Source organism: Grammomys surdaster, unplaced genomic scaffold, assembly GCF_004785775.1.
Source record: "Grammomys surdaster isolate TR1022 unplaced genomic scaffold, NIH_TR_1.0 126391, whole genome shotgun sequence".
Taxonomy (NCBI): Eukaryota; Metazoa; Chordata; class Mammalia; order Rodentia; family Muridae; genus Grammomys; species Grammomys surdaster.
Genome location: NW_021621185.1, coordinates 18,978,075 through 19,004,151, shown reverse-complemented (window position 1 = coordinate 19,004,151; position 26,077 = coordinate 18,978,075). Strand labels below are relative to the sequence as shown.

The 26,077-nt window shown below is 42.7% G+C and overlaps 1 protein-coding gene across 2 annotated transcripts in view; it reads left to right on the top strand.

The window, feature by feature from the left end:
- The window catches only part of Ankdd1b (ankyrin repeat and death domain containing 1B), a 55,762-nt gene that overhangs the window by 1,263 nt on the left and 28,422 nt on the right, over nt 1-26,077 (top strand). Inside the window, exons 2-7 of one of the 2 annotated variants that reach the window (XM_028760173.1) lie at nt 3,655-3,758; nt 6,988-7,086; nt 15,001-15,099; nt 15,211-15,315; nt 24,123-24,221; nt 24,722-24,820. In XM_028760173.1, coding sequence (XP_028616006.1) covers nt 3,655-3,758; nt 6,988-7,086; nt 15,001-15,099; nt 15,211-15,315; nt 24,123-24,221; nt 24,722-24,820 — 605 coding nt within the window. The remainder of the gene's footprint in view (nt 1-3,654; nt 3,759-6,987; nt 7,087-15,000; nt 15,100-15,210; nt 15,316-24,122; nt 24,222-24,721; nt 24,821-26,077) is intronic. The other variant, XM_028760174.1, reaches the window with a different exon arrangement.

The window sequence follows — 26,077 nt, the reverse complement described above, 5'->3', positions numbered from 1 at the left end:
GGAACAATCACACAGAAGATTTCATGACTGATCCATTTCCTTTCTAGTAGCTTCTCCACATATATCCACTGTGCTCTCTTGTGCTGCCACTGCCACCCCTCCCCCACCCACCCCCGAAACCCGGCTAAGTGGGCATGGAATGAGATCTCTGAAAGTCTGAGCCAAAGTAACCCTTTTCTCATTCTGTGTCGGTTGTCTCGGGCATTTTTGCAAATACTGAACAGTAGCTAGAACAAGCTCAATTCCCCCAAGAAAGAAGCTTTTAAGAAACAAACTTAGTATTGCCTTTTTCTCGATTTCAGATATTTAAATAAATCAATGTGCATTGGTATGGCACTGGCGGCCTTAATTTGTGTTTGCCTCATGTTCGTGGTAACATATTTTATCACCTTGGCTTCTCTTGTTCTCTTGAAGTCTTTCCTCTGTATCTAAATTGGGCTGTTGAACATTGAGAGCTAAATACTCTGGGTGTATTTCATTTGTCAGAAATACTATTCACAACCATAACAACCTGCTCTGCAGCACGTCTTGGTCCTTGATGGTACTTCCCATAAGAGTGCAAGCTTTACGTTTTGACGAAATTCAGTTTATGAACTTTTTTTTTTCATTTGCAGCCGTACTATTGTTGCACGTGTTAAAAATCTTTTTGAACCACAGACTATGAAATTTTTCTCATGTATTTTCTTCTAAAAGTTATAGTTGTGTGCTTTTCATTTACATAGTCAGTCCATTCAATATATAAAGTTACATATAAGATATATATGTGTAAGATATAAAGTTTATATCAGGTTTCAATATAGTGCCCAAATATTTAAATGCCATTTGTTGAAATGATTATCCACTCTCTGTTGTCAAAACTTACAAACATTTGTAAAAAAAATAACTGATACTGTGTGTGTGTGGTTTTTTTTAGGCTGTATATTTTATTCTGTTGGTGTGTATGTCCCTCTATATGTTAAACACCCTACTTATGCAATTCTTGCACATTACTGTACAGTTACTATACACTAAAATTAAGTAATGTGGCTCTTCCAACAAAATTGATTTGGTCTCTCAGAATTGTCTTTGCTTTTATATATTTTTAATGAACTTGTTAATAGCACAATATGTGTTGGGGGTTAGTTATGATGCTTTGATTGGAAATCTGCAGGAGAACACTAAAGGTCCTATTCCCCAATTGGTTCTTGATTGGTCAATAAAGATGCTAGTGGCCAATGAGTTGGGCGGAATAGTTGAGACTTCCAGATTCCTGCAGGCAGGCTAGCAGGCACAGGAGAGGAAAAAAGGTTTTGCCACACTTCGGAGGGACCACCAGCCACCAGCCATGTGAGATCTAGGGTGGAGTGGCCATTGGCCACTGACTGGGCCTAGGGTAGCAGGCAGGAGGTTAGAAAGGCAACTAAGGGCAGATTTAGGTGTTGAGCTGAAACTAAAGGTAACTGAGCAACTGAGCTGAGAATGGAGTCAGAGGTGCTGAGCTGGGAGTGAAGAGAACAGGACAGCAGAGAGAGGCTTAGAAGAGTCTACCCATGGAGCTAAAACCTATAAAAATAAGTTAATGTCTGTGTGTGTCTTTTATCTGCGGATCCAAGGGAACCTAGGCAGGGCTAGTAGTGTGGTCTGCCCAGAGCTTAAAGCAGGGTAGTAGGAACTACACGCTACAAATATGTTTGTGTGACATTTTATTGAAATTACATTAAACCAATAGACACATTTTGGGACAGTCAACAGCTTATAATCTTCACTTTTCCAACCCAGGGACTTACTATATCTTCCCATGATTTAGTCTTTGAGGTCTTTGACAACCTCTTCTTCTTTTTTTTTTTCTTTTTTAAAGATTTGATTTATTATTTTATGCAGTTGAGTGTTTTGCCTGAATGTATGTATGTGCAGCATTGTTTATGCCTCATGTGCATGAAGATCAGAAAAGGACTTGGGGTCCACTGGGGTTGGAGTTATAGATGGTTGCAAGCTGCCATATAAATGCTGGGATTTGAACCTAGGTCCTCTGCAAGAGAAGCAAGTGTTCTTAACCTCTGAGTCAGCTCTCCACCCCAATATTGTTTTGGTATAGAGAAACTGTATATGTTTTGTTGCCTTTATATGTAAGTATTTTGGTTTCTAATCAGTTGTAAATAGTGCTTTGGAAATTTTAGTTTTCATTTGCCAATATGCAGAAATATGAATGATAGTTATGTGCTGATCTTGTATTCAGAAAACTTGCTAAACCTAGTTGCTGGTTCTAGAGCTGCAATGTACGTTGCTTGAGATTTTATATGTTAATAACCAAGTGGTCTGAGGGCAGACCAGACAAGTTGTCCTTTCTATCTGCCTGTCTCTTCACTTACTGTACCAACTGTAACTTTCAGCATAACATGCAAATGAAGAGATAAGAGTGAAAATCCCTTTTTATTCTTAATCTTAGGAACAAAAGAAGTCCAGATTTTAAAAACTAAGTATGATGTTGGTTGTCAGATTTTGTGGCTGGCCTTTCAAAATGAGGAAATTCTCTTCTATTTGCAGTTAACCAAGGGAGGTGGTTTTTTTTGGGGGGGGGGAGGGGGAAGACAGTTGTTTGTTTTTTGTTTTCATTTCTTTTATAAGTGTATTTAGTGTGTAGGTATGTGTGTGTGCAGGTGTATGTGCGCATGTGTATGGTGTGTGCACGTGTGTGTGTGTGTGTGTGTGTGTGTGTGTGTGTATTGAAGGTGATGTGATGGTGGCACATGTATGCTACAGTGTGCATGTAGAGCTAAGAGGACAGCTTTGTGGAGTCCCTTCTCTTCTCCTAAGAGGAACCAAACCCAGGTCCTCTACAGGAACAATCAGTGCCCATCACTGCTGAGCAATCTTTCCAGTCCGGCTCTTTTCCTTTTCATTCAGTTCAAAATATTTTGTTAAATGTCTGCTGTTAATTCTTAACTTCAATTTTGATTTCATTTCCCCATGCCTGGGATTGTTTCTTGAGAACCCTCTACCTCCCTTGAAGCCTGTCTATACTAGTTAGTTAATAAAGTCTACTATGTTTGTGTGTGTGTGTGTGTGTGTGTGTGTGTGTGTGTGAGAGAGAGAGAGAGAGAGAGAGAGAGAGAGAGAGAGAATGTGTGTGATGTCATGTTCACAGTAGATGTGAATCCAATTTTATGTCCTTTCCTATAAATGAAAATAAAACCTGTTCATTCCTCTTGTCCTTTATCTAGGACTTGACAGTGAGCTCATGTCAAGGTTTTGTTCCCACAGGTCTGGCACTGAATCTGAGTTTTGTAGATAGATGTTTTGTCTTTGTAAGATTCATGTTCCTTTCAGTCTCATCTCATCCCCTGGGAGGCCATGCTGCTGCAGCCCTCTGACCTGCTATGCTGACAGCAAACTGTGGGGTGAGGGGTGGGGTGGGAAACTCTTCTTGAGCAGTGCTTTGTTTGAGACCAGGGACATTTTGAGGGTGTGAAAACACTCGCCATGTGAAGAGATGGTGGAATGCAGTATACTGGCTTAGTAAAAGAGTCACGGAAATACACAGTCCTCAGCGGCACAGCAGGAAAGTCTCAGGGTTGCCATTCCAACTGTTCAGAGTGCAAAGCTGTCACGTGAAATGTGACAGACAACTGCGGCCTCCTTCACAACCCAGGGTCATGCTCGCTGTCTTTCTTCCAGTGCTGCCAATCGAGAAAAGCTTTCAGAATGCTGCTAAAAGCAATAATTTGGATCTCATGGAGAAGCTGTTTGAAAAGAAGGTGAACATTAATGCTGTGAACAATGTGAGTAGAAGTCACAAGTTTGACAAGTGACTCCTCCACGTGATGGCTTGGGAGTCCGAAGGTCAACTGAAATCATAGGGACAAGGCTGGCTGAGGTGTGAGGGTCTACTGAGGGCGTTCAAGAGAAAAGTGGAATGAGGCAGCAGAGCAGGCTCCCAGCGTTTTCTCTAGGAGAAGGAAGTGTGCAGGGTCTTATGTGTATCCTTGCCAAGTCTGTGGGTAGGCAGGCAAGTCCACCACTGGGATGTCAGCCGTAGACTTGGTCCTAGATTATATCCTGTGAATCAGTTCAGCAGTCTTGCCCATTCTGGAAAGTCAGGCTATGCTTTGCTGTAACATCTGGGCTTTTTTTTTTTTTTTTCCTCTCTGTGATACCCAACATGGTTAGGGTTTTCAGGATTTAAAATCCAAAGAAGTATGTGGATTTTCATCTTACTGCTTTTTGAAATGGAAAGCATCCACATGTTTGGGTAGTGAACTCTGGCTTTTGTTCTTCAAGTACCTAGGCTCTGGGGGAGAAATCCTCTGCCAGAAAAGTGGAATCCAGTTGCTTGTCTTGGTGGGGAGTTCCTTCAAGGCACAGTTAATCATCATGAACGGGCTGGGAGGTAGACACTTGCTTAGGATGAACTGTAGAGTGCTCTGAGGTCACAAAGGCAAAGGTGGATTTAATGCTAAATAAAACACAAGCCTCAGGGTCCCTGCCTCTCCACGCCCTTTCCAGGGCACTGGGAGAGCTTTCACAACATTGCCCAGGGTTATATGATTTTCATAAGAGCTGAAAAAATGAAAACATTATAACAGCAACAAATTATACATTTCTGATTTGAGCTTTAAAAAGATCTCCCCAAGTCGCAGGAAATAGCTCTGTCAGTAAAGTGTTGGTCACACAGCATGGAGACATGAGCTAGCACAAAGAGAAAAAGCCAGGCTTGGTGGCACAAGTTCATAGCCAACCCCCATGCTGAGGAGGTAGAGACTGAAGCTCTCTGGCTAGCCAGTCTATCCTGATTGGCAAGCCTCAGGTCCCACTGAAAAATGCTTCAAAAATCAAAGTAGACGACTACTGAGAAACAACGCCTGGGTTGACTTCTAGCCTCCACATGAGTAAGTGTAAGTACAGGGCTCCCTAAATAGATGTCACAAAAATCCCTAAACTCGTATGTTACAAAATCTGTACCTATCTGTCCCAGACTGGAAGGTCATGACAACAAACTGCATAGTCTAAGTCGTGCAACACACGCAACAGAATGATCTTTAGCAGTTGTGTGGGGAAACATGAGTACATGTGCTGGAGTATGTGCTCATGTGTGCACTTATTGGAATTTATATGTCCATACATGTAATTCATATTTATGTGCATTTTGACATATATGACATATACAATATATATTATTCCTAATTCTACTAATATAGTCTATATAACATAGTCTATATAAAATAGTCTATATAATATATTTTATATTATATATAACTGTATATATATATATATAACTATGTAACTTATAACTACATATATATCCAGAAAAAATTATAGCATAACAATTCTAGGATCAAAAATATAGAGAAGAAGGGGAGGAAAGAAAAGATAAGAGCTGGTTGGGGCTGGAGAGATGGGCTCGGCTGTTAAGACCACTGGCTGCTTTTGCAGAGGAGCTTGGTTAGATTCCTAGAACCTACGTATCAACTCACAACCGTCTGTAACTCCAGTTCCAGGAGATTAAACACCCTCTCCTGGCTTCTGTGAACATGCACAGAGACAGAGGCAGAGGGATCTCTTGAGCTTGAGGCTAACCTGGTCTACATAGTGAGTTCCAGGCCAGCCAGAGCTCTAAAAATGAAAAGAAAACTAAAGAAAAGACGCTGGCATGTAAAAACAAACAAAACACCCCTTGAAAATAGTTATTTGCTAAATTGCAGATACTTATCTTTCTTATTTTTTTTGTTTTTTGTTTTTTTTTGGTTTTTCGTTGTTTTTGTTGTTCTTTTTTCTTTCTTTCTTTCTTTTTTTTTTTTTCGAGACAGGGTTTCTCTGTATAGCCCTGCCTGTCCTGGAACTCACTCTGTAGACCAGGCTGGCCTCGAACTCAGAAATCTGCCTGCCTCTGCCTCCCAAGTGCTGGGATTAAAGGCATGCGCCACCACCGCCCGGCCGATATTTATCTTTCAAATATTTATTTATTATGAGTATGGAGATTCGTTTTTGAGTAAGTAAAACAGTAGCCATTTTTCTTTTTTTTTTTTTTTTTATTTTTTTTTCTTTTTTTTTTTTTTTTTTTTATTTATTTATTACGTATGAATACACTGTAGCTGTCTTCAGACACACCAGAAGAGGGCATCAGATCTCATTACAGATGGTTGTGAGCCACCATGTGGTTGCTGGGATTTGAACTCAGGACCTCTGGAAGTGCAGTCAGCGCTCTTAACCACTGAGCCATCTCTCCAGCCCCAGTAGCCATTTTTCTAACGAGCAGGATATGCACTCTCTGGTACACGTTTAAAACAGTTTAAAATTTTCTACACAAAGTAGTTGTAATGCTGGTTTTTAACCTACAGCTTCACACATGCTAGGCAACCTATCACTGATCTATTTCCCCAGACGAGTGTGTGTGTGTGTGTGTGTGTTCATGACAATGTATTCACATCTGTGTGTGAGTAGGTGTTCAAATGGGTGAGCATGTATATGGAAGCCAGAGAACATCCTTGTATGTCAGCCCTTCCCTCTCTGACTCACTCTATCTTTCCTTAATTCTACAAAAGGAAGTGCACAGGGTCTTTACTACATCTGTACAAAGTCTGTGGGTGGTCTGGAAAGCCCACCATCAGGGTTATGGGCCTGGATTTGGTCCTAGATTTTAGCCTGGAGATCAAGCCCAGGCCTCACACATGCTAGGCAAATGCTCTACCACTGAGCTACTGTGTAATGGTTTTTCTAATGACAGACATTTAATCTTGTTCATAGCAATTTATTTTCATGGTTAGTTGCAAGGCCCCTTAAAAATCTGTGATGATACATATTTTTTAAATGTAAGTGATACTGTTACATCCTTATACAAATAAAGTTTATGGGGAAGCTTATAGCCCAGATCTGACATGATGAAATAAACTCTGGGCTACAGTGTGAGACTCTGTCTCATAAAGAAAAAGAATAGAAAACAACTAGAGGATGCAGGAATGGTAAAGGGGGTTGAGTGATCCTCAGATAACCAAACAAACTATGTTTCCTCAGATGAACCGCACAGCCCTGCACTTTGCCGTGGGGAGGAATAATTTATCTGCAGTGGATTTCTTACTGAGTCACAAAGCCAGGGTGGATGTTGCTGACAAGGTAAGCATCTTCAGTGGGTAGACTGAAACGGAGGATTCATCACTGCACATGTCTCCGCCTCGTGGGCACACTTCCATCGGCGTGTGCACTGTTGGAAAGGTCTCCAGAGAAGCTATGCGCTATGTGCTCTTCTTAACACTCAGTAACTAATTGTTCACTCATGACCTTTCAGACGTGGTTTTTTACTTCTTTTCCCGTATTGATCTTATGGCACTAACTTTCATTAAGAAAGTAGTATGATTGCCCACATTATGGTTGGATTTGTGAAAGATGGAAGCTAGTCAGTTCCACGACCCTTATACCATGAATTTGCCGTCGACTCTGAATCTAAATGAAAAGCATCAAAACCTTGTTCTGAGCCAGGCACGGGTACCAGTTGGGGTATTTTACGCCGTCTCCCTTCTAATCCTATGAAAAAATAGGATGGTAGACTATCCAATTTATAGATAAGGAGACTCAAATATGGAGCAATTAAAGGTCACGTCCCTCAAAGTTAACTTTTATGGTTCCATGGGAGTAAATATTTGTGAGATAAGAGGCATCAGTTTACACCAGTTAGTCATCCTACTGGCTTTGCCGGCAATCATAGACAAAGTATAGATTTAACAATTCCAGGAATCTTTCTTTGTGTCGCTAATGAGGCCAGATCTCTCTAGTTTATTGTCATAGCAAGTAGATTGTTATGTAACAACCCAGAATGAAAAATTACCACTGACTGCACTCTTACTTTCTGAGTGTAACTAATCGTATAACAGCCATGAATTACTGGGGAGGGGTGTGGCTACTGATTGTTCAATGGTAAGCCTGCCATTGCTGAGCTCTCCCAACCTTAAAACGAAACAAAATAAACAATGAGGCAAGGCCTCATTAAGTTGCTCAGACTGGTCTTGAACTCATTGTGTAATCCAGGCAAGCCTTGAACTTGTGATGTCAGGCATCCAAGTAGCTGACTTTACTAGCCCTCCACATCCTCGTCATGGCTGTGGAAATTAAGGTAGAAGTTTGTCATGGGCCTGCCAGATACTTCATTGCATTTCATAACAACCACTACCTTTAAAATGTAGAGCACAGGGCCATGTGTGGAGTACATTCTGAAGTACAGCTCAGAAGTAGTATGATTAGAATGCATAAGGACCCGAAGCAGTCTCCAGCATCAGATGAACAGAGACACAAAGACACAAAGAGAGAATGAGATACACCACACAGAGAAAGAGAGAGAGAGAGAGAGAGAGAGAGAGAGAGAGAGAGAGAGAAAGAGAAAAGGAGGGAGGGAGGGGGAGAGAGAGAGAGAGAGAGAGAGAGAGAGAACCAACAACAAGCAGAAGCCTTTGCATTCAAAGCTGGCCCGCCTCGGCTACCACCGATTTCTGCGGTTTTACCTTCTTGAGACTTATTTTTTTTAGATAGGGCCTGACATCTGTGTGAAAACATATGACATATAATCTTTGAGGCTGGCTTCTGTCACTCATCAAAGCACTGAGCACCTCACCTCCAGCCCCACCCCGCTCACACATGCACATCCTTTAACAGGGCAGTCGTTTTGCTCATGGATGTAGCCCAGTTTATCCTTTTACCATTGGAAGGACCAGAGGCTTTTTCCACTTGGCTATTATTGTAAGTAGGTACCAGTGCTGGGAAATGGCCCAGATAGCTATACAATGGCAGATAATGACTAGCACCCACACAAGATGCCAGGCATGACTGTACACACCTATAATGATGATGCTGGGAGCAAGAGTCACAGAGCTGGGTAGATCCTGCCTTCCTTTCCTCCAGCAGAGCCGAAACGTTGAGCTCCAGGTCACTGAGAGACACTATCTAAAGAAATAATGTTGAGAGCAATAAAGAAAAACGCCAGCAATCTACCTTGGACCATAAACATTTATGTATGCTTATGTGCACACAAAGTAAAGCCATTGCAAACACTCTTGCATGGTTTTGCAAGTGTAACTTTTTCCTCTCTTTGGTATATGACACTGCTGGGTCAGTGAGGAGTGTGTATACGAACACCAGCTGTGGACTTGGGAGACCAGGATGTTTCCATCCTCACCAACAGTGCAGGAGGTCAGTTTTGCTTCGCACCTGCATGGTTGCCTGCTATTGCCTGGTTTCCTCTCTCACTTCTGGCCATCCTACTCAGAACATAGGCATCTCCCTGGTTTGAGTTGTGTTTCTTCACTGGCAAATGACATCAAGTGTCTTCTCATCTGTTGCCACTCATGGTCATCATTTGTGACATCTGTGCTGCTGATGGGAACCAGAGCTTTTCACGTATACACAGAGCCTTCTACCACCAACCTCCATCCCCAGCTAGATCTTTTGAACATGTCTAAGAACTGGGCTTGATTATTCTTTTATTTTCTTTTAAAGTATTCTCTCATTGTGACATTTTAAGTATTTGTTACATACTCTGAGAACAGGTCCAATGTTAGATGGGATTTTTTGTTTTGTTTTGTTTTGTTTTGTTTTGTTTTGTTTTGTTTTTCGAGACAGGGTTTCTCTTTATAGCCCGGGCTGTCCTGGAACTCACTCTGTAGACCAGGCTGGCCTTGAACTCAGAAATCCTCCTGCCTCTGCCTCCCAAGTGCTGGGATTAAAGCCATGCGCCACCATTGCCCGGCTAGTTGGGATTTTTATCATATCTGCAGACTCCCTTCTCAGTGCTCACAGAGCAGAAGTTTTTAATTTCAATGAAGTAAAAAAATTGGCGTTTGTTTTGTTTTGAGACATCATATGATGCTGGCTGACCTGGACCTCACTATGTAGCCCAGGCTGGCCTTCACACAGAGCCCCTCTTACCTCTCTCTATTTTTTGAATGGTGGGAATTCAAGCAGAAAACAACTTGAGTTTCTGAAACTGCAAACTCCTATTAGAGCCATCATTCCTAAATAGTAAATCACCACGTACAGATGTACGTTTCTCCCAGAGGACCCTCCATGTCATGAAGTCTTTTGCTGTGGAGTTGGCAAGCTCAAAACCATGACATGGGTGACATTTGGTCATGTGCCACCATGCCTGGCTTACTGTTCCTATTTTTTAAAAGGAGTCCTGATAGTGATATTATGCATATGTAGGGATGATTTGCCTAGCCATGGCGAGTTTCTCATAGTTTTCTTCTAAACATTTTATAGTCTTGTGTTTCCATTTAGTTCTGGTGTTGCTATGGTTTCAGCATGTTCTCTGTAGTTCATGGAGCAGAAACAGTGCCTGGAGCCACAGCACTGAGCAATGAGATCTTTCAGAGATGAGTAGCTCATGGCACTGTGCCCTCATTGAATAGATTAATATTTTCTCAAGGCAGGGTTCCTGATAAGGTGAGTTCCCCACCCCGTGTTATAACGCAGTTCATCAAATAGGCTTCTAAGCCTTCAGACCCAGGAACCTGTTCTGTTCTTCCTGTTAATTACCTGGCTTGTTATCACGGCTCATTACAGCTACGTAAAACAGATTAGGACGGACGAGTTCCATCTTGAGCTGATTTTAGTCTAGAGCAGGAATTGGTTGAGATGGCGTGCTGCTTGTTGCACAAGGACGGCCAGGTTGTTACAACTTTTGAAACTTCAGTTTCCAAAAGTTTTCCAGTGCAGTTCAGATTTGTCCCCAGAGCCAATCTGAGCCTAGACCATAGTCTTCACCAGAGTTCAGTTCCCCAAGCTGTTGTCACAGTGTTAAGAGTCAATCCACATGGGCTCATGGCACAGTCTAGAAGTGTACACACAACCTCCTTCTTGTCCACAATTCTGTGTCCTCTACACACACCTTCTGTGCCCTCCTACACATACACCATGCCCACATTCCCTAAGCTGCCAGGGACAAAGAGAGCAGCAAGGGGAGACTCTGCCACCTTCTCCTCCTCAGTGGCTTCCTTCTGTCCCTTCTTGTCTATGTTCTGGTCAAAAACTGGAACTACCTCAAGCCTCTAGGAAAACAAAACAGCAGAAACCCTCCCTCAGTATCACTGGTGCTCTTGAGTTTGAGTGACCTTCCTCAGTCTGCCTATTACATTTCGCATTCCAGAATCCTCTGATAGATGGATTTTATCCAGAGACTTCAGCTGCTCTGGGTGGTAGAGACAGGGTGGAAGACACTCTATCTTAGCTGGAATCATACTCTACAGAGCAGAGCTACATGCTGAGACCCTGTCTAGGTAGATAGATAGATATATAGAGAGATAATAAACAGACAGACAGACAGACAGACAGACAGACAACCTAAGGTGGAAAACAATTGAGGAAGACACCTGATGTTGGCTTCTGGCCTCTACATGCAACACTTGCACACACACACACACACACACACACACACACACACACCAAACAAATCCATGATTTAAAAGTATCCCAGATGATTATATTTGATATGGGTATAATACATATACGAGGCATGTGAGACATGGTCCTGGTCCTATGGATCCTGCTGCTGAACTGGGGAGCCAAGGTAAACACTGTAACAGAACAGTACCATTGAAGGCATCAAAGGCCCAGGGTCAGACGCCAGGCCCAACCACGAAGGATTAAGGTGGGTGGCATCCCTGAGCTTCCAGATAAGCTAAATAAAAGGAGGTTCTTAATCCAGGATGGACAACACTCCAGATACTCAGAAGATAAGGATAGACAGTTGTCCGTAGTGCTGCTTCTCTGGAAAGTCCTTGTTCCCAGAGGACATTATCACCTTGACTAGACTGATTATGGGGATAGGTCACCAGCAACTTCCCAGCATTTTATACTTTGAAAAGCATGTGAACCAAGGGTCACCCACGTCATGGGCTCGAGCCTGTCAGCTCCACAGCAGAAGGCTTTGTGGCGTGGAGGGTCCTCTGGGGAAATTGTATGTCTGTACATGGTGATTCATGCCTCTGAGAAATGATGGCTCCTGGAGGAATTTGTGTTTTCAGAAACTCAAGTTGTTTGCTGCTTGGATTCTCGATGTTTAGGTTTTACAATCGGATTTTTAAAAGATTATTTGCTTCAAAATTTGAAACGGTCTCTTAGGGAAAAGAGATTGTCTATTGCTATGTGATTTTACTGCCTGTCCCAAACAGGACCATATGTAAAGCTGGATTTAGATTACTGAATACAGCAGTGGTTGTCATGGGATGCTACATGAACTGGTAAGATTGTCATTAATGCACAAGAAGACCCCATCGGTCATGATAGATCACTGTTCCTTATAAAAGGAAGAGCGCAGAAGTTACTAAGCGTACTGTGTACTGGAATTTTAAATATGACATTCACAAAGTCTCTATGCAGAGTGGCAGCTGAGCTGTAGGTTTGACAGAGCAGGTACATTTACTGCAGGGTTTCCCAGCAGAAAGAAGTGTTAGTTGACGAATTGACATTTGGGATCATACAGTTCCTTGTTGTGGGGCAGCCTTGTGTGTCACAGAGTGTTCAACAGCATGCCTGGCCTCTGCTCTTTAGGTGTCTACATCGCCTCTGACACATGACTGTCAAAAATGTCCCAAGATATTTCTAGCTGTCCCCTGGAAACAAATCCCTCCTGGGCAAGAGGCGCTGATTTAGAATGACACGGTAATAAACTGGGACTTGCTCCTTCACTCTCCCAACCTGAACTCTCTTCAGAATATGAGGACACCTAAACAGAGCTGGGAGCAGACAAAGAAACACCAGGGGGCTTATACACATCACAAATAGGAGAGGCCTACAGACCCTGATTTACTGGCTATGTTTTCAGATATGTGCATCTAACAAGCCTGTGTCCTGGATCAAAACCATCATCATTTGAAGCATAGATGATGCAGTAGAAAGTCTGTACAGAAGACATGGGTTGCTTTTTAATAGGAACAAAGGAAACAGAAAGGGATATATGTGACCTTAAAGATAAGGAACAAGAGAGCTGAGTGTGGCTGAAAGGTTTCTGCAATCCCAGGATTTAGGAGGCTGAGGCTGGAGTGTGGCAAACTCGAGGCCAACCTGCTCTTCCTGGTGAGACCGTGTCTCAAAACCAGAAAAATCTAGAATGTGGAGCTGCAACTGAGCGTTAACTAGCCTGAGCAATATTATAGTTCCTGGCAGTGGTGTGAGTGACTGGACTCTGAGTTAGTTCTGGCTGCTCCAAAAGATCAGGCCTCCTGGTCTCCATGGCTTCTTCAGCACGGGCTGCGTGCCTGGATCAGTTTCTCCTTGCCTCCTGATGTCACCTTCTTGAACTAGCCAGTGTTAACTGTCGGCTATGTGTTTTCTTCCATGTTACTCTCTGGCTGAGCAGTTGAGCGTGCAACTTCCCACAGGTCAGGAAGTTCTGAGATGACCCTCTCAGTCTAACTCCTTTAGACACACGGAGACCTCTGTGGGAGTTTTTGGATAGCTTCTCTGGGAATGGAATCCTTTATAAAAGTATCGTTTCTGTTTTCTTCTCTTGGCACACTCTTCTTTACTCGAGTGGCTTGGCTTAGCTGTCTGAGAAGTATATGTTTACTTCTACACTCTCAGCCCATCCTAACTGCATCGAAATATATCTGTCAATATTTCTATGCACCATCCTGCAGCTATATACCCAGAGGTAGATATAAATACATACATTTGCATATAAGAGGTTTTTGTCTACTTTGTCTATTATAAAAATGAAATTAAGGCCAATAAGACGGTTCAGGGAGTAAAGTTGCTCGCTGTGGAAGCCTGATCCTTGGGTTTGATCCCTGGGCTTCTTTTTTTTGTTGTTGTTGTTTTTGTTTTGTTTTGTTTTTCGAGACAGGATTTCTCTGTGTAGCCCTGGCTGTCCTGGAACTCACTCTGTAGACCAGGCTGGCCTCGAACTCAGAAATCCGCCTGCCTCTGCCTCCCAAGTGCTGGGATTAGCATCTCGAATATTATCGTCTGATCGCTACAGTGTGTCACAGCGTGTGTCTACCACTCCCACATACACAATGCATGCACACATGTACCTCAACAATGGTAATAAGTGAACTTTATATATTATTTTCCATATTTAGCAAAGTTCACAAAGATGTTTTCAAGTTCATTTTATTGATTTAATTCATGACTTATGATAGCATGGCATGATAAAATGATTTCATAATTTATGCAACTTTTCCATGTAGATGATCATATATACCTAGTTTCCAGTTCTCATTGATATAATTGACATCTCTGTGTGTGTATGTGTGTGTGTGTGTAAAACTTTAGGTCCCAGAGGTGGGTGGATGATTATATTTTGATTTGATTTGTTTTTGTTTGTAGAGAAGAGTTTTATTGTAGATGTAAGGGAGAAGGCAGGCAGAGGGAAGCGTCCAGGCTAAACACAGTCAGCAGACTAAACCAGCCCGTGAGAGGAGAGAGGGGGATGGAGAACGAGAGAGGAGCCGAGAGCCAAGAGACCAAGAGCATATTTTGATTTTAAATAGAACTGCCAGTTAGTTTAGACAGTAGTGTTTTTCACTTTTTCTGGTACTGTAGGAAACCACTCTTATCTGTGCACTTGTCTATGGTTTGTCTTTTGTTGTTAATGGTGCTTTGTAAGAACATTTCACATATTAGAGATCCAGTCTTTTTTTTTTTTTAACTAATGATAGGGTTTTGAAAGTATCATTTGTTTAATTGGTTTTTGTTCTATTTTATCTTTTTTAACTCTAGAGAGAGTGCACATTATAGTCTGTATTTTTCCAGTACAGTTAGTTATCTTTGTGCTTGTGCTGTTGTGTATTGTATAATTTTTTTTTTTTTAGTAGACTGTGGTGCTGCATTTCACTTTATTTCCTCAGGTGGAGACCCACTTGAGCTGGTATTACTTATACATCTCCCATAGAATTGCAATATCACTTCTGTTACATATTAAATTGTGTACTTCTTAATTTTTCAGTAATCTAGTATCACCTAGGTTTTCGTTGGCGGAGAGAGAGTGTGGTGATTCATTGAGTAATGGGTTCTCTCTCTACTTCTCTCTTCTTGGGGAAGCATGGCTTGACAGTAATTCACCTTGCAGCCTGGTCTGGAAGCTTCGAGATCATGCTCATGCTAGTGAAAGCGGGGGCAGACCAGAGAGCCAAGAGCCAGGTAGGTATGTGGGTGCTCTGGGGTCTGAGCTCTCACCTCACCAGTGATGGGGCGGGAGGTTCTGGGGTGCTGAGGTAAGTACACTTACTCCTTCATCCTGACTCTACTCAGGAAGGAATGAACGCTCTCCACTTGGCAGCTCAGAACAATAACCTGCACATTGTGGATTACCTCATTCAAGACTTGCATCTGCAGGACCTGAACCAGCCCAATGAGGTGTGCCTGGGTATTCCCTATCAGCTTGGCTTCATCCAGCCTGGGTGGGGTGCTAGAGCAGCAAGCACACACAGGCTTGGACTGTAGCCAGCTCCTATAGACCATAGGGGAGGAGGAAAGTGTTTCTGTTGGCAGTGACCCAGGCTTCTGCATGTGGGGAGAAGAGAAATCAGAGAGACAGCAGCCAAACTCCTTCTCTTTACACTTCCTCATCTTGGCCACGGTTTGAACACCATCCACCTCCATCAGTATTCAAAATGTGTGCCTAAGCTTTATTCTACAGTGCCTGACCCTTTTAGAATATATTTGAACCAACCATGGGCTATAATGTTCTTACTATATTTGTCTAGGTACATTTTTATTTTTTGTAAATGGTTAAGACGACCAGGTTTACCTTATGACTGTGACTTAATGTGCTAGGCACAGAGGAAAGTAACTATTGTGCACCCCTTCAGAGACGGGCCTAGGACCTTGTCTTAGTTTGAGTTTTATTTCTGTGACATGACACCATGACCATGGACATTCTTATAAAGGAAAGCATGTAATTGTGGCTGGCTTACAGTTTTAGGAGTTTAGTCCATTATCTTCATGCTGGGAAACATGGCAGCATACAGGTAGACTTGGTGTTAGAGAAAGAGCTGAGAGTTCTACATCTTGATCTGTAGGCAGCAGAGAGAGACTGTGTGCCCCCACAGAGACTCGATTCCTCCAACAAGGCCACATCTTCTAATAGTGCCACTCCCCATGGGCCAAGCATTCACACACATGAGTCTATGGGGAGATTCCTATTCAAATCCCCACAGGCCTGGCACATACATCACCACAGTGCACTCTTGATTCTTCTGTGGGAGACAGTGGTGAATAGGAAGGGGCAGATAGGCTGATGCGTTCAGAGGCAGAAGCAGGTTTCAGCAGCCATCTCCTCTTCCTCTTCTTCATTTTTTTTTTTTTTTTGAGATGGGAGCTTGCTATAACTGCCCAGGCTGCTCCTGATCCTGCAATCCTCCTGCTTCAGCCTCCAGAGTGCTGGGATTAGGCATGTACCACCAGCTTTTCCTACTTCATGAGTTTCCTGTTTACCATGTCTGCCATCCTGTGGTGCCCTTGTTCCTTCTCCTCCTGTGGCTCTGCTGAGAAGAAGGCTGAGGATCTCAGTGCCAGGTAGAGCCAAAAGTTCACCGAGAGGCCTTAGGTGTGGGGACTACAAGAGAATGAGCCCAGAGGTACACTGGGCTGTATAGGGAAGACTCTCAGAGCTGATTTTTATTCCTATAATAAGGCTGGATTAACAGGAACAGACAAAATATACTGTTTTTCTAAGCTGTCTGAATGTATGGAGCTTGCTGGGGACTGGGGGAGGAAATAGAACTGTTGTCTGCTGGGTACAGAATTTCAGTTCCAAAAGATGAAAAGTGCTATGGAATTGTACAGTGGTGATGCTTGCAGAATGATGTAAAGGTACCTGGTCCAGGTCTGCTGAGATGGTGGAGTGGGTAAAGAGACACTTGCCACCAACCCTTAGATACCTGGAGTTTGATCCTTGGAACCCACGTGGTAGAAGAAGAAAATCAGCTCCCACAAGCCCTCTGACCTGCACCTGTGTCCCATGCCACGTGCACTCTCACACACAGAACAGTGAATGACTAAACCTAGTATCTCTGAGCTATGCACTTACTAATGATCTGAGTGGTACAGTTTATGGTATGAATATTTCACAATGATAAAAAAAAAGTGGACAAAGAAGCCCATTTGGAGGTAGGATTAGGTAGTGATGGCTTTGTCTTATCACTCATATAAAGGTATTTCAGATTCCACAAAACCCACTGTGCAGGCAGGATTACTCTGGCTCAGAGTGTTACCCTTTTGCCTTCTGCCTGGACTCTGCTCACCAGAAAGAGCCTGTGCTTCTAACAGGTTTAGTAAAATCCTTTTTTCTTTGGCTTCGAGATAATTCTAGCAAGAGAATAACTCTGGCAAGAGAAGCTTTACCAGGAAGAGATCTTTAAGACAAAATGGATTTAACTAGGCTTAAGAGAGTTTGGATGGAGTTCGGGGTGTGCCGGACACTGGGGTTTTGGGACATTCTCCTAGCTGTACAGCCCTAAAAGTCACTTTGATGTTACCAGAGGAGAGACATTAGAGCCAGGAGTCGGAGGCTAAGTAGTCTAAATGTTTTCAATCCATATGTCAGCCTCCATCTGTGATTAGAACTAAAGAAATGTTGACGTTGGGAGGGGGGCATAGAAGGGAAGCAGCAAAGGCTGTTTGCATATTGGTTTGAAATGGACATGTTTGGTTACGCTTCTGTCAGCTGAGTATGTTGAGAACGTCTACTGGCCTAACGGAATCTAACCAGGAAGTCTTTGCAAGTCAAAAGCAGCCTCTTGCAGGGAGGGGTGGTAGTAAATGGTGGAAGGGGGATTGAGAAGGCATCTGTTTTCTTGTTCAGGCACCCTTTAGTATCCACAGGAAATTAGGTCCAGGACTCTTCTTGGATGCTAAAATGGGCAGAAGATCAAATCCTTATATAAGATGATGTAGTACTTTACATAACCTACACACAGGCTCTCGAGCCCTTTAAAACATCTCTAGATTTCTGTCAGTACCTGTTTCAACTATAATGCTGGTAATTTATTAAACCATGTGGCTAAGGGAATGACAAAAAAGAAAATGTCTATATGATCAGTAGATACAGGATTTTTCCCCTGAATATTCTGCACTGTGAGTAGTTTTGTTTACCCATGGATACATGGGCCAAATGTATCTGGGATGGTGTTTATCCAAAGCTATCAACCGTACTGTGTAAAGAAAACTCACCCAGCCGGCATCCGTGCCCCACCCCTACGCCTTGCATCTGAGCTACACCTCCAGCTCTGAGCACTCATGACCTCCTAGCACACGTTTCTTGCCCTGCTTCACTGTTGGTTTCCCCTTAAGCTAGTTGTGCTTTCCATCAAGAGAAATGCTGTGGGGTGTGGATGTAGACAGAAACACCATGGAGCAGTGTCCCAAGGATTCCACGGTAAAGGATGAGTCTGGTGGGACCTCGAATGCCAGCTTAATGGCTGTTTTGACATTTTTGTTGCATTTGGTGACCTTACTAAACTTGAAACATAAAATAATTTATAATAGATTATTTCAACTTCTCGGACTTGTTTACATGCAAAAAATGTAAATGCATCAAGTTAAAACATAGATGGTTAAAAATATGAGCAAAAGGAAAAACAACAAGGAGCTAGAACTCTGGAATCTCCTCATTCTAGTTAAATGAAGGCCCAGGATCCTGGGCCAGGAGGCCTAGAGATCTGCTCCAGGCGTGAGGCCCTGGGTCAGACATTTTTCTTGGACTTGTCTGGAAAGTTTTCCTGTCTTTTCAATATAGGAGATCCCCTGAGACTGCACTGGATAGAAGCCCGCTAGAACATAATTCAAATGGGTTGGGTTGTTTCTTTAAAAAATGAAATGACATGATAAGGAACTTTATTTTCAAAAATACATATGGCTCTGAAATTCCTGTTGCTATTTTTGCCTAATCATATGTACCTCCGCGAAGAACAAAGATTTATATCTTATTATTTACATTGTACTGTCATTTCGTCTTTCTTTAAGGTGCTTTTAGAATTTAAAAGACAAAGATTATGTGGAACGTTCTGTTTTGTGTAACATGGCCTTTACTTTTTTTTTTTTTCTCTTGGTAACATCCATAAAGGGCATCCAAAGTTCGAAGACATAGCTCTTCTGTTGGAAAGCAAGCTAACTGCCTCATCTGTGCTAACTCAGTCTCTCCTGGAACACCTCTCACGTCTTAGGCCTTTTTGGGGTGTGGATTGTGTGTCACTTTGTTGAGCTATATAAAAATGTAAAACTTTGCAGCAACCCAGGGTAAAAAGAGATGGACTATTTTAAAATTGAACAGACCTCTAATCCTTCTAGAGAAGTGTTTGTCCTTGCTCGGGCTTAAAGGTAATTAGTTGCTTCAGTCTTGCAGGAGTTTAATCCCCAGAGTCATGCGCTAATGACATTAAGCTAACGATGGTGTTACAAGGTGGGGCCTCTGGGCCCCATCAGGATAGAAACGGCCATCAGGGTAGAAACTCAATGATTGAAATCTGATAGGTTTATTATGAGAGGGAGAGACAACACACATCCTCTGACTCTTGCTTTGTGACTCTTACAAAGTTTCAGGAGTCTGCAAGCAAGAAGGCCTTTCTCAGATGTGGACCTATACCTTGCCCTTCTAGAACCATGAGCCAAATGAACTTCTTTAATTTTATAAAGTAGCCTACCTTTGGTATAGTAATGAAAAAGAACCCCCACACACACACATATTCATATATTAGAATTATATTCCCCAAACTGATAAATATATTATAGATATTATAAACATATTAGAATTCTCTCTGTTACAAGTAACAAAAATCCATCCTAATCTGGGCTGAGAATAACAAAGATAACTTGATGAATTATAAATGAGGTCTCGAGGTGTGTCTTGCTGTTTTCAGACATGGTGGGTCCAGCTTTTTTCTATTTCTGCAGCTATTGGCTGTCACTCAGAGCCTCGAGTCCTCCCTGTGCTCCGTGTTCTGGGTATGGTGAGAGGATCTATTCACAGATTCCAGTTTCTACCCTTATGGATTTTGACCCAAAGACAAAAAATCTTTTCCTATCAAAGCTCGAACACAAGTGTCACAAGCAATTTCGTTTGATCCTGTTTGAATCAGATGCTCAGTTCTGAACCAGTCACCATGACCAACATGAGTCATGTGATCACTTTACAGGACAGGAGGCATCAGGAAAAGCCTAGCAGTTGGCAGCACTGAACTCAGTAAACAGCATAATATGAAAAGACGTGATGGCCAGTGAGCTGTGGTTCCTCCAGCCAGATAGATGGCGCCAAATGAGCCCTATGATAATGTTATAGACCAGAAACCTAAGATCTAGTGTATTGATCCTCAACCTTCCTAAGGCTGCGACCCTTTAACACAGTTCCTCATGTTGTGGTGACCTCCGACCACAAAATTATTTTGTTGCTACATCATAACTGTGATTTTGCCTATGTTATGAATTGTAATGCAAATATTTTGGGAGAGAGAGGTTTGCCAAAGGGATAGTGTCCCGTAGGTTGATAACCACTGCTTTTCTTAGACCTGGGGATAAAGTTTTCTTGGTAACATACATGAAGCCCTGGGTCAGGCTCCAGCAGTAGAAACATAAAGTCCACTAAGCAAAGGCACTGGAGATTATAATCTTCCTTGTCAACTTGATTAGATCAAGAGACACCTAGGAGAGAAGGCATTTCTAGGGATGATTAGATCTCCAAGGCTCCAGAGCTATTCACTGGTTTAATCTGTTGATGATGGATTCGGAATTTGAATAAAACAGTGGGAGACCAGTGAGAAGTGGGTCAGTGGGGGTGTGCCTTCGAAGGTGTGCCTTGGTCCTCGGTTTTGTTTGTTTGTTTGTCTTTGCTTCCTGGCTGCCGTGCGTGACTTGCCCATGGCACATCCTTTTTCCGAGACATTTCTATCTTGTCACAGCCTACAGGCCATAGAGCCAGCCAACAGTGGACTGAAACTTCTACACCCATGGGCCAAAATAAACCTTCTCTTCCTTAAAACTTCTGTCAAATATTTATCACAATTTTTTTTTTAATTTATTGTCTCATGTAGGTCCAAGTGGCTTCGGTTATGTCCAAATCCAGGAGTTAAAGCTCTGTCATCAGTGTTCCTTATCTCTACTTACCAAGAGGCAAAGAGGCATCCTCGCTGATGGCTTTACAATAAATATAGACTACATTAGGAAAATAAATCCCATGGCTGACTCTTACTGGCCTGGTACGGTGGGTGACCAATTCAATCATGCAGTTCTTGGATGAAGAAGCAGGAGGCTTAGAGTCTTAAGAGATACATCAAAATGGTCTAAGGGCGGTGTTCCAGAGGAAAAGATTATGGGCTGACATCAGGTAATAGGTGTTTTTATCTCCTGATACAGTACGTTAGCCACTTTCAAAGGCAGCTTTGTCTCTTCTTGTCTCCCCACAATCACGCTAAGTAGTGCTCCCAGCGCTATCTCTGCTACTACATTACTATATGAACACATGCTTATGTGCCTTTCTTCCCTGCAGGACTCCTCTCTACTGGTCCGCTTGGCTACTCCATTGCTTAGCACAATATCTGTATGCACGCATACACACATACACACACACACACACACACACACACACACACACACACACACGATAAAATTGTTGGTACATGAATAGTGTAGGATGTATGATATTTCGGTGGTTTGAATAAGAATGACCCCAGTAAGCTCATAGATTTGGATGCTTGGCCACCATGGATTGGTTGGCATCATTAGGAGGTAAGGCCTTGTTGGAGTAGGTGTGTCCTCACTGAAGTGAGTGTGTTGCTCAGTGTGAGTTTTGGGGTTTCAAAGGCTTTAGCCTAGTCCAGTGTCTGGCTCTTCTTGCTTCCTGACTATGCGGATGTAGAACTCTCAGTCTTCTCCAGCACTATGTCTGCCTTTGTCCTGCCATATTTCCTGCCAAGCTTCCCACCATAATACTAACGTACTAAACCTCTGAACTGTAAGCAAACCCCATGGTTTGCTTTTATAAAAGTTGCCATGGTCATGGCGTCTCTTCACAGCAATAGAACTAAGACATCCTTTTCATCTAGCATGTAATCAATGTCTCGTGTTACTCCTTTCATGATTTATGTGCTGCTCAGGCTTATTCTCACTATGACATACACACCCAAAAGGACAGTGTAAAAGGAGGAAAGCTTTATCATAGCTCATGTTTTCAGAGATTTTATTCGTCATGTCAGGGAGTATGTGGCTTCCCCACTGTGGCCAGGGAGGACAGCTGAGCGTAGTAGGACAGGTCCCAAGAACAGGTCCTCAGTGATGAGCAGCCTTCAACCAGACCTTCCACAGTTGTGTCCAATGATCTATTCCAAATTTGAATCCATCAATGAATTAAACCATTCATTAGGTCAAAGCCCTCAGTCTCAAATCCCGCCTGGAGACACCATCACAGACACCCCTATAGGTGTGTGTTCCTCACACCCTAGCCACCTCACAATCCGACCAAGCTGAAAACAAGATTAACCCCTGCATGTTGTTTATATGGCTCTTTATGTGCTGATGCCATTTGTGGATATTTGTTGTAAGTTGTATCTAGTAACTATCAGTCTGTCATTTTCAAATGGACTAGATTTTGTCCATCAGCCATAACCCAACTTGCAAGCAGAAAACTGTGGCTCCAACCAATCTGTTCCTTCCCTTTCCCCATCTGTGGTTTCCTGAGAAAAAGGAAAGCACCTAGCCTTCAAGCTTTGAAGGGCTGGAGCTATAGGTCTCGTGGACGATATATGTGGCCTAAGAACTATGAATTATGTGAACTATTTGGTGCTCGTTTCTTTCCCCAGTTTCTGTACATTCATGGACACAGATCTCCACAGGACTGATCTGAGCAGATGTTCTCCATTTGGTTTTACGCACTGGACTATTTTAGCCTGTTTCTCTTCCTTATAAGAAGCAATCAGTGGTCTTGATCTTTTTGTTAAACACTATTAGCTAGCGATTCGCTGACAGATTCAGAATGCTATTTATGGAATCTTGTATACTCCTTACATTAAAGACATCTTGCTAAGCTCTTGGTTAGCACACTAAGCCAAGCCGAGTTTTTCTTTTCTTTCTTTCTTTTTTTTTAGTTGAAGAAAATTCATCTTAGGCAGTTTTGTCACCCAGTTTCCTTTTCCATTTTTTCAAAAATAGCTTGAGTTGAAAAATTAAGTTTTCTGTGCATCTTTCATTTTTCTTGATGATATTTTGACTACTGCAAACGCAGTCTCTGTCACCAACAGGAAAACTGGGAGAAATCACTATTACTCAAACAGTCTCTATTTAAAGAAGCAGATACAAGCACCTGTTTTCCCTGGAGTTGCAGGATGTTCCTGATTTTTTTTTTCCTTTCCGTGTCTAATAGACCCACACTCAGGAGCTTTCTGAGTGCATCTACTGCTTCTTAGAAACAGCATCCGGTGAATATGGCCTCAGATTTGATTGCATAGGGGCTGGAGAGATGGCTCAGTGGTTAAGAACACTTGCTGCTCTTGCAGAGGACCCAGGTTCAGTTCTTAGCACCAACATGGAGGCTCACAAACTGTTTTCAACTCTAGATTCAGGGGATCCAGTGGCTTCTTCTGGCCTCTGAGAGCACCATGCACGTACATGGTACACATATATTCACTCAGGTTTGTGTATATACCTTAACTAAGGATAAATACATCTTGAAAAATAAAGTGAAATTCAGTTAACCAAATATATCTGAATGAGCTTCATGTGTGTTAAGAACTGAAGAATTTCCGTGTCATGCATTTTTATCGGTAAGATAGTGTGATGCTCAGATGCTTCAAACAGGGTGTGGCACAAGCTAATTTCTCAGTTACTGGTTGAGTGGAAGTGCTGACCCATTCAGGAGTCCTTGCTACATTTGAAAAGACGTCCGATCGTCAGACTGGGGTGCAGTGCTGCTCCAGTGCTCTGCAGGTCCTCTTCTGAGCACGTGTGTCCACAGAACTGATTCACTGTTGGTGTGGGGTTTCTTATAGTTCTGATGACAACCCAGACTGGGTGTGGCTTGGGTTCAGAGAAGTGATCACTCCCTTCCCGTGAGAAGGGTTCAGAATGGTATGACCATCCTAGACACCCCATCACTTAAAATGCTGCTCGCTGCTTGTCAGTTCTCCCAATTGTCTGCTAAGTATGTGATCAATGTAGAATCCACGATTGACTTTCAGAGAGGAAGAAAACCATTCCTTTTGGCAGCCGAGAGGGGCCACGTTGAAATGATTGAAAAGCTTATCTTCCTTAATCTCCATACTTCAGAAAAAGACAAGGTGAGTTGGACTTAGATTTTTTTTTTTAACTGAGGACAAAGAAGAGTTACAGTTGGTGTGGGGGATTAATAACCAGTGTGCAGATTCCATGACAGGTTATTTCTGGTCCACAGTAGAGTTCTTAAATTGTTACTACCAAGAGAATCGTGGTAAAATGCATTCACTTTTGCTATAGCTTGTCATGATTGGTGGGTGGGGTTTTGTTTGGAGACAGGGCCTATCTATGACAGAGCTTCTCAACTTTCCTAATGCTCTGACCCTTTACTACAGTTCCTCATGTGGTGATCCCCAACCATAGAATTATTTTTGTTGTTGCTCCCTATCTGTAGCTGTGTTACTATTTTGAATTGTGATGTAACTAGCTCATATGCAGGCTATCTGACAGAAGCACTGTAACTGTAACCAAAGAAAAAGCTTCCAGAAGCTACACTGTGCCCCAGTGTTGGGGAGGGGTGTTCCTCAGCACAGGCAGTTTCACCTGGAATGCATCTCTGTTGCAGGACGGGAACACAGCCTTGCACCTGGCTGCGATGCATGGCCATAGTCCAGCGGTGCAAGCGCTGCTAACTCAGTGGTCGGAAGTAAACGAGTGCAATGAGGTACGTGGTCTGTGCGTTGCTGCTGGCCTAGGACTTAAGGGGCAGGACAGGAGGGGTTTTCTAGAAAAGGACAGGAAATCAAAGGCATGCCACTGGTATGCTGAAGAGTCTTGTTTTTTTGTTTTTTGTTTTGTTTTTTTTTCCTTTCAAGCATTCTTGGACAGGGCATTTGTTGATTCCCTCAAAAGCCATTTGCAAGAATAAGGGGGGAGGGATGACACCAAAGAACACTGTCTTCCAGACACACAGGAGACTGTGACAGCACTCACAGGGCCTGCACAGGCTCAAGACAGATGAGGTCCCAGCGAGGGAGAAGTATGCACAAGCTCCCAGCTCTAACCAAGAGGCTGTCTCCAACTGACAACTGCTTGCAAAGGAAAACTTAGTTGTCTCCTATGGAGTCTCACAGAATACAAAACCACACTTAAGGGTAGATCCCACTCTCAGCAGTAGATGACCAACACAAAACAGCTCTGGTTTTTTTGTTTGTTTGTTTGTTTGGTTGGTTGGTTGGTTGGTTGGTTTGGTTTGGTTTTAAATGAAATCTCAGTCATTCATTTTTACCAAAGATGACTCAGGAGCCAGGAGGTAAAAGCCTGCTAGCTCAGAGAGGCAGAGAAAGCACTCAGCTGATCTTCCTCTTCAGCCAATGTCCCAAAAGCAAAGCTCTCCTTATTCACACTGTCTCCCAAACCCCTCCAACTGGCTGTCTCTCCTTTCTACTTCCTGGACATCTCTTTGTGCATCTTCCTAACTTCCTCTTACTCTCAGTCTTTTTCCCTTTGTTTCCACAACTGGTTGCTTGTTCCGCCTCTTGATCTCTGCTTGACTTTATTTAATCCTGTTTACAACAAACAGAAAGCTCTTGGACTAAAGAGCTTTAAAGATTGTGTGCTAAGCCTGAGCCACATCAAGATTAGAAATAAGTTTTTCCAGTAAACAACACAATCTCCAGTTTCACTGTGTGATCAAGTAAACTGTAACAGAACTCATGATTTTTTTGTCTCATGTGGCTTTGTTTGAATATTTTTTTTGTCTGAGTGCTTTTTGCTTGTATATTATGGTTTCAGATTTTTGTGGTTTAATGGGTTTTGTTTATGTGTGTGTTTCTTTGGTTTTTGTTTTTAAAATTCTGGTTTTTGTTTGTTTGCCTGTTCCTTTTCTAAAGGGAGAGGCGGGAGGGGGGGGAGAGAGAGAGAGAGAGAGAGACAGAGAGAGAGAGAGAGAGAGAGAGAGAGAGAGAGAGAGAGAGAGAGA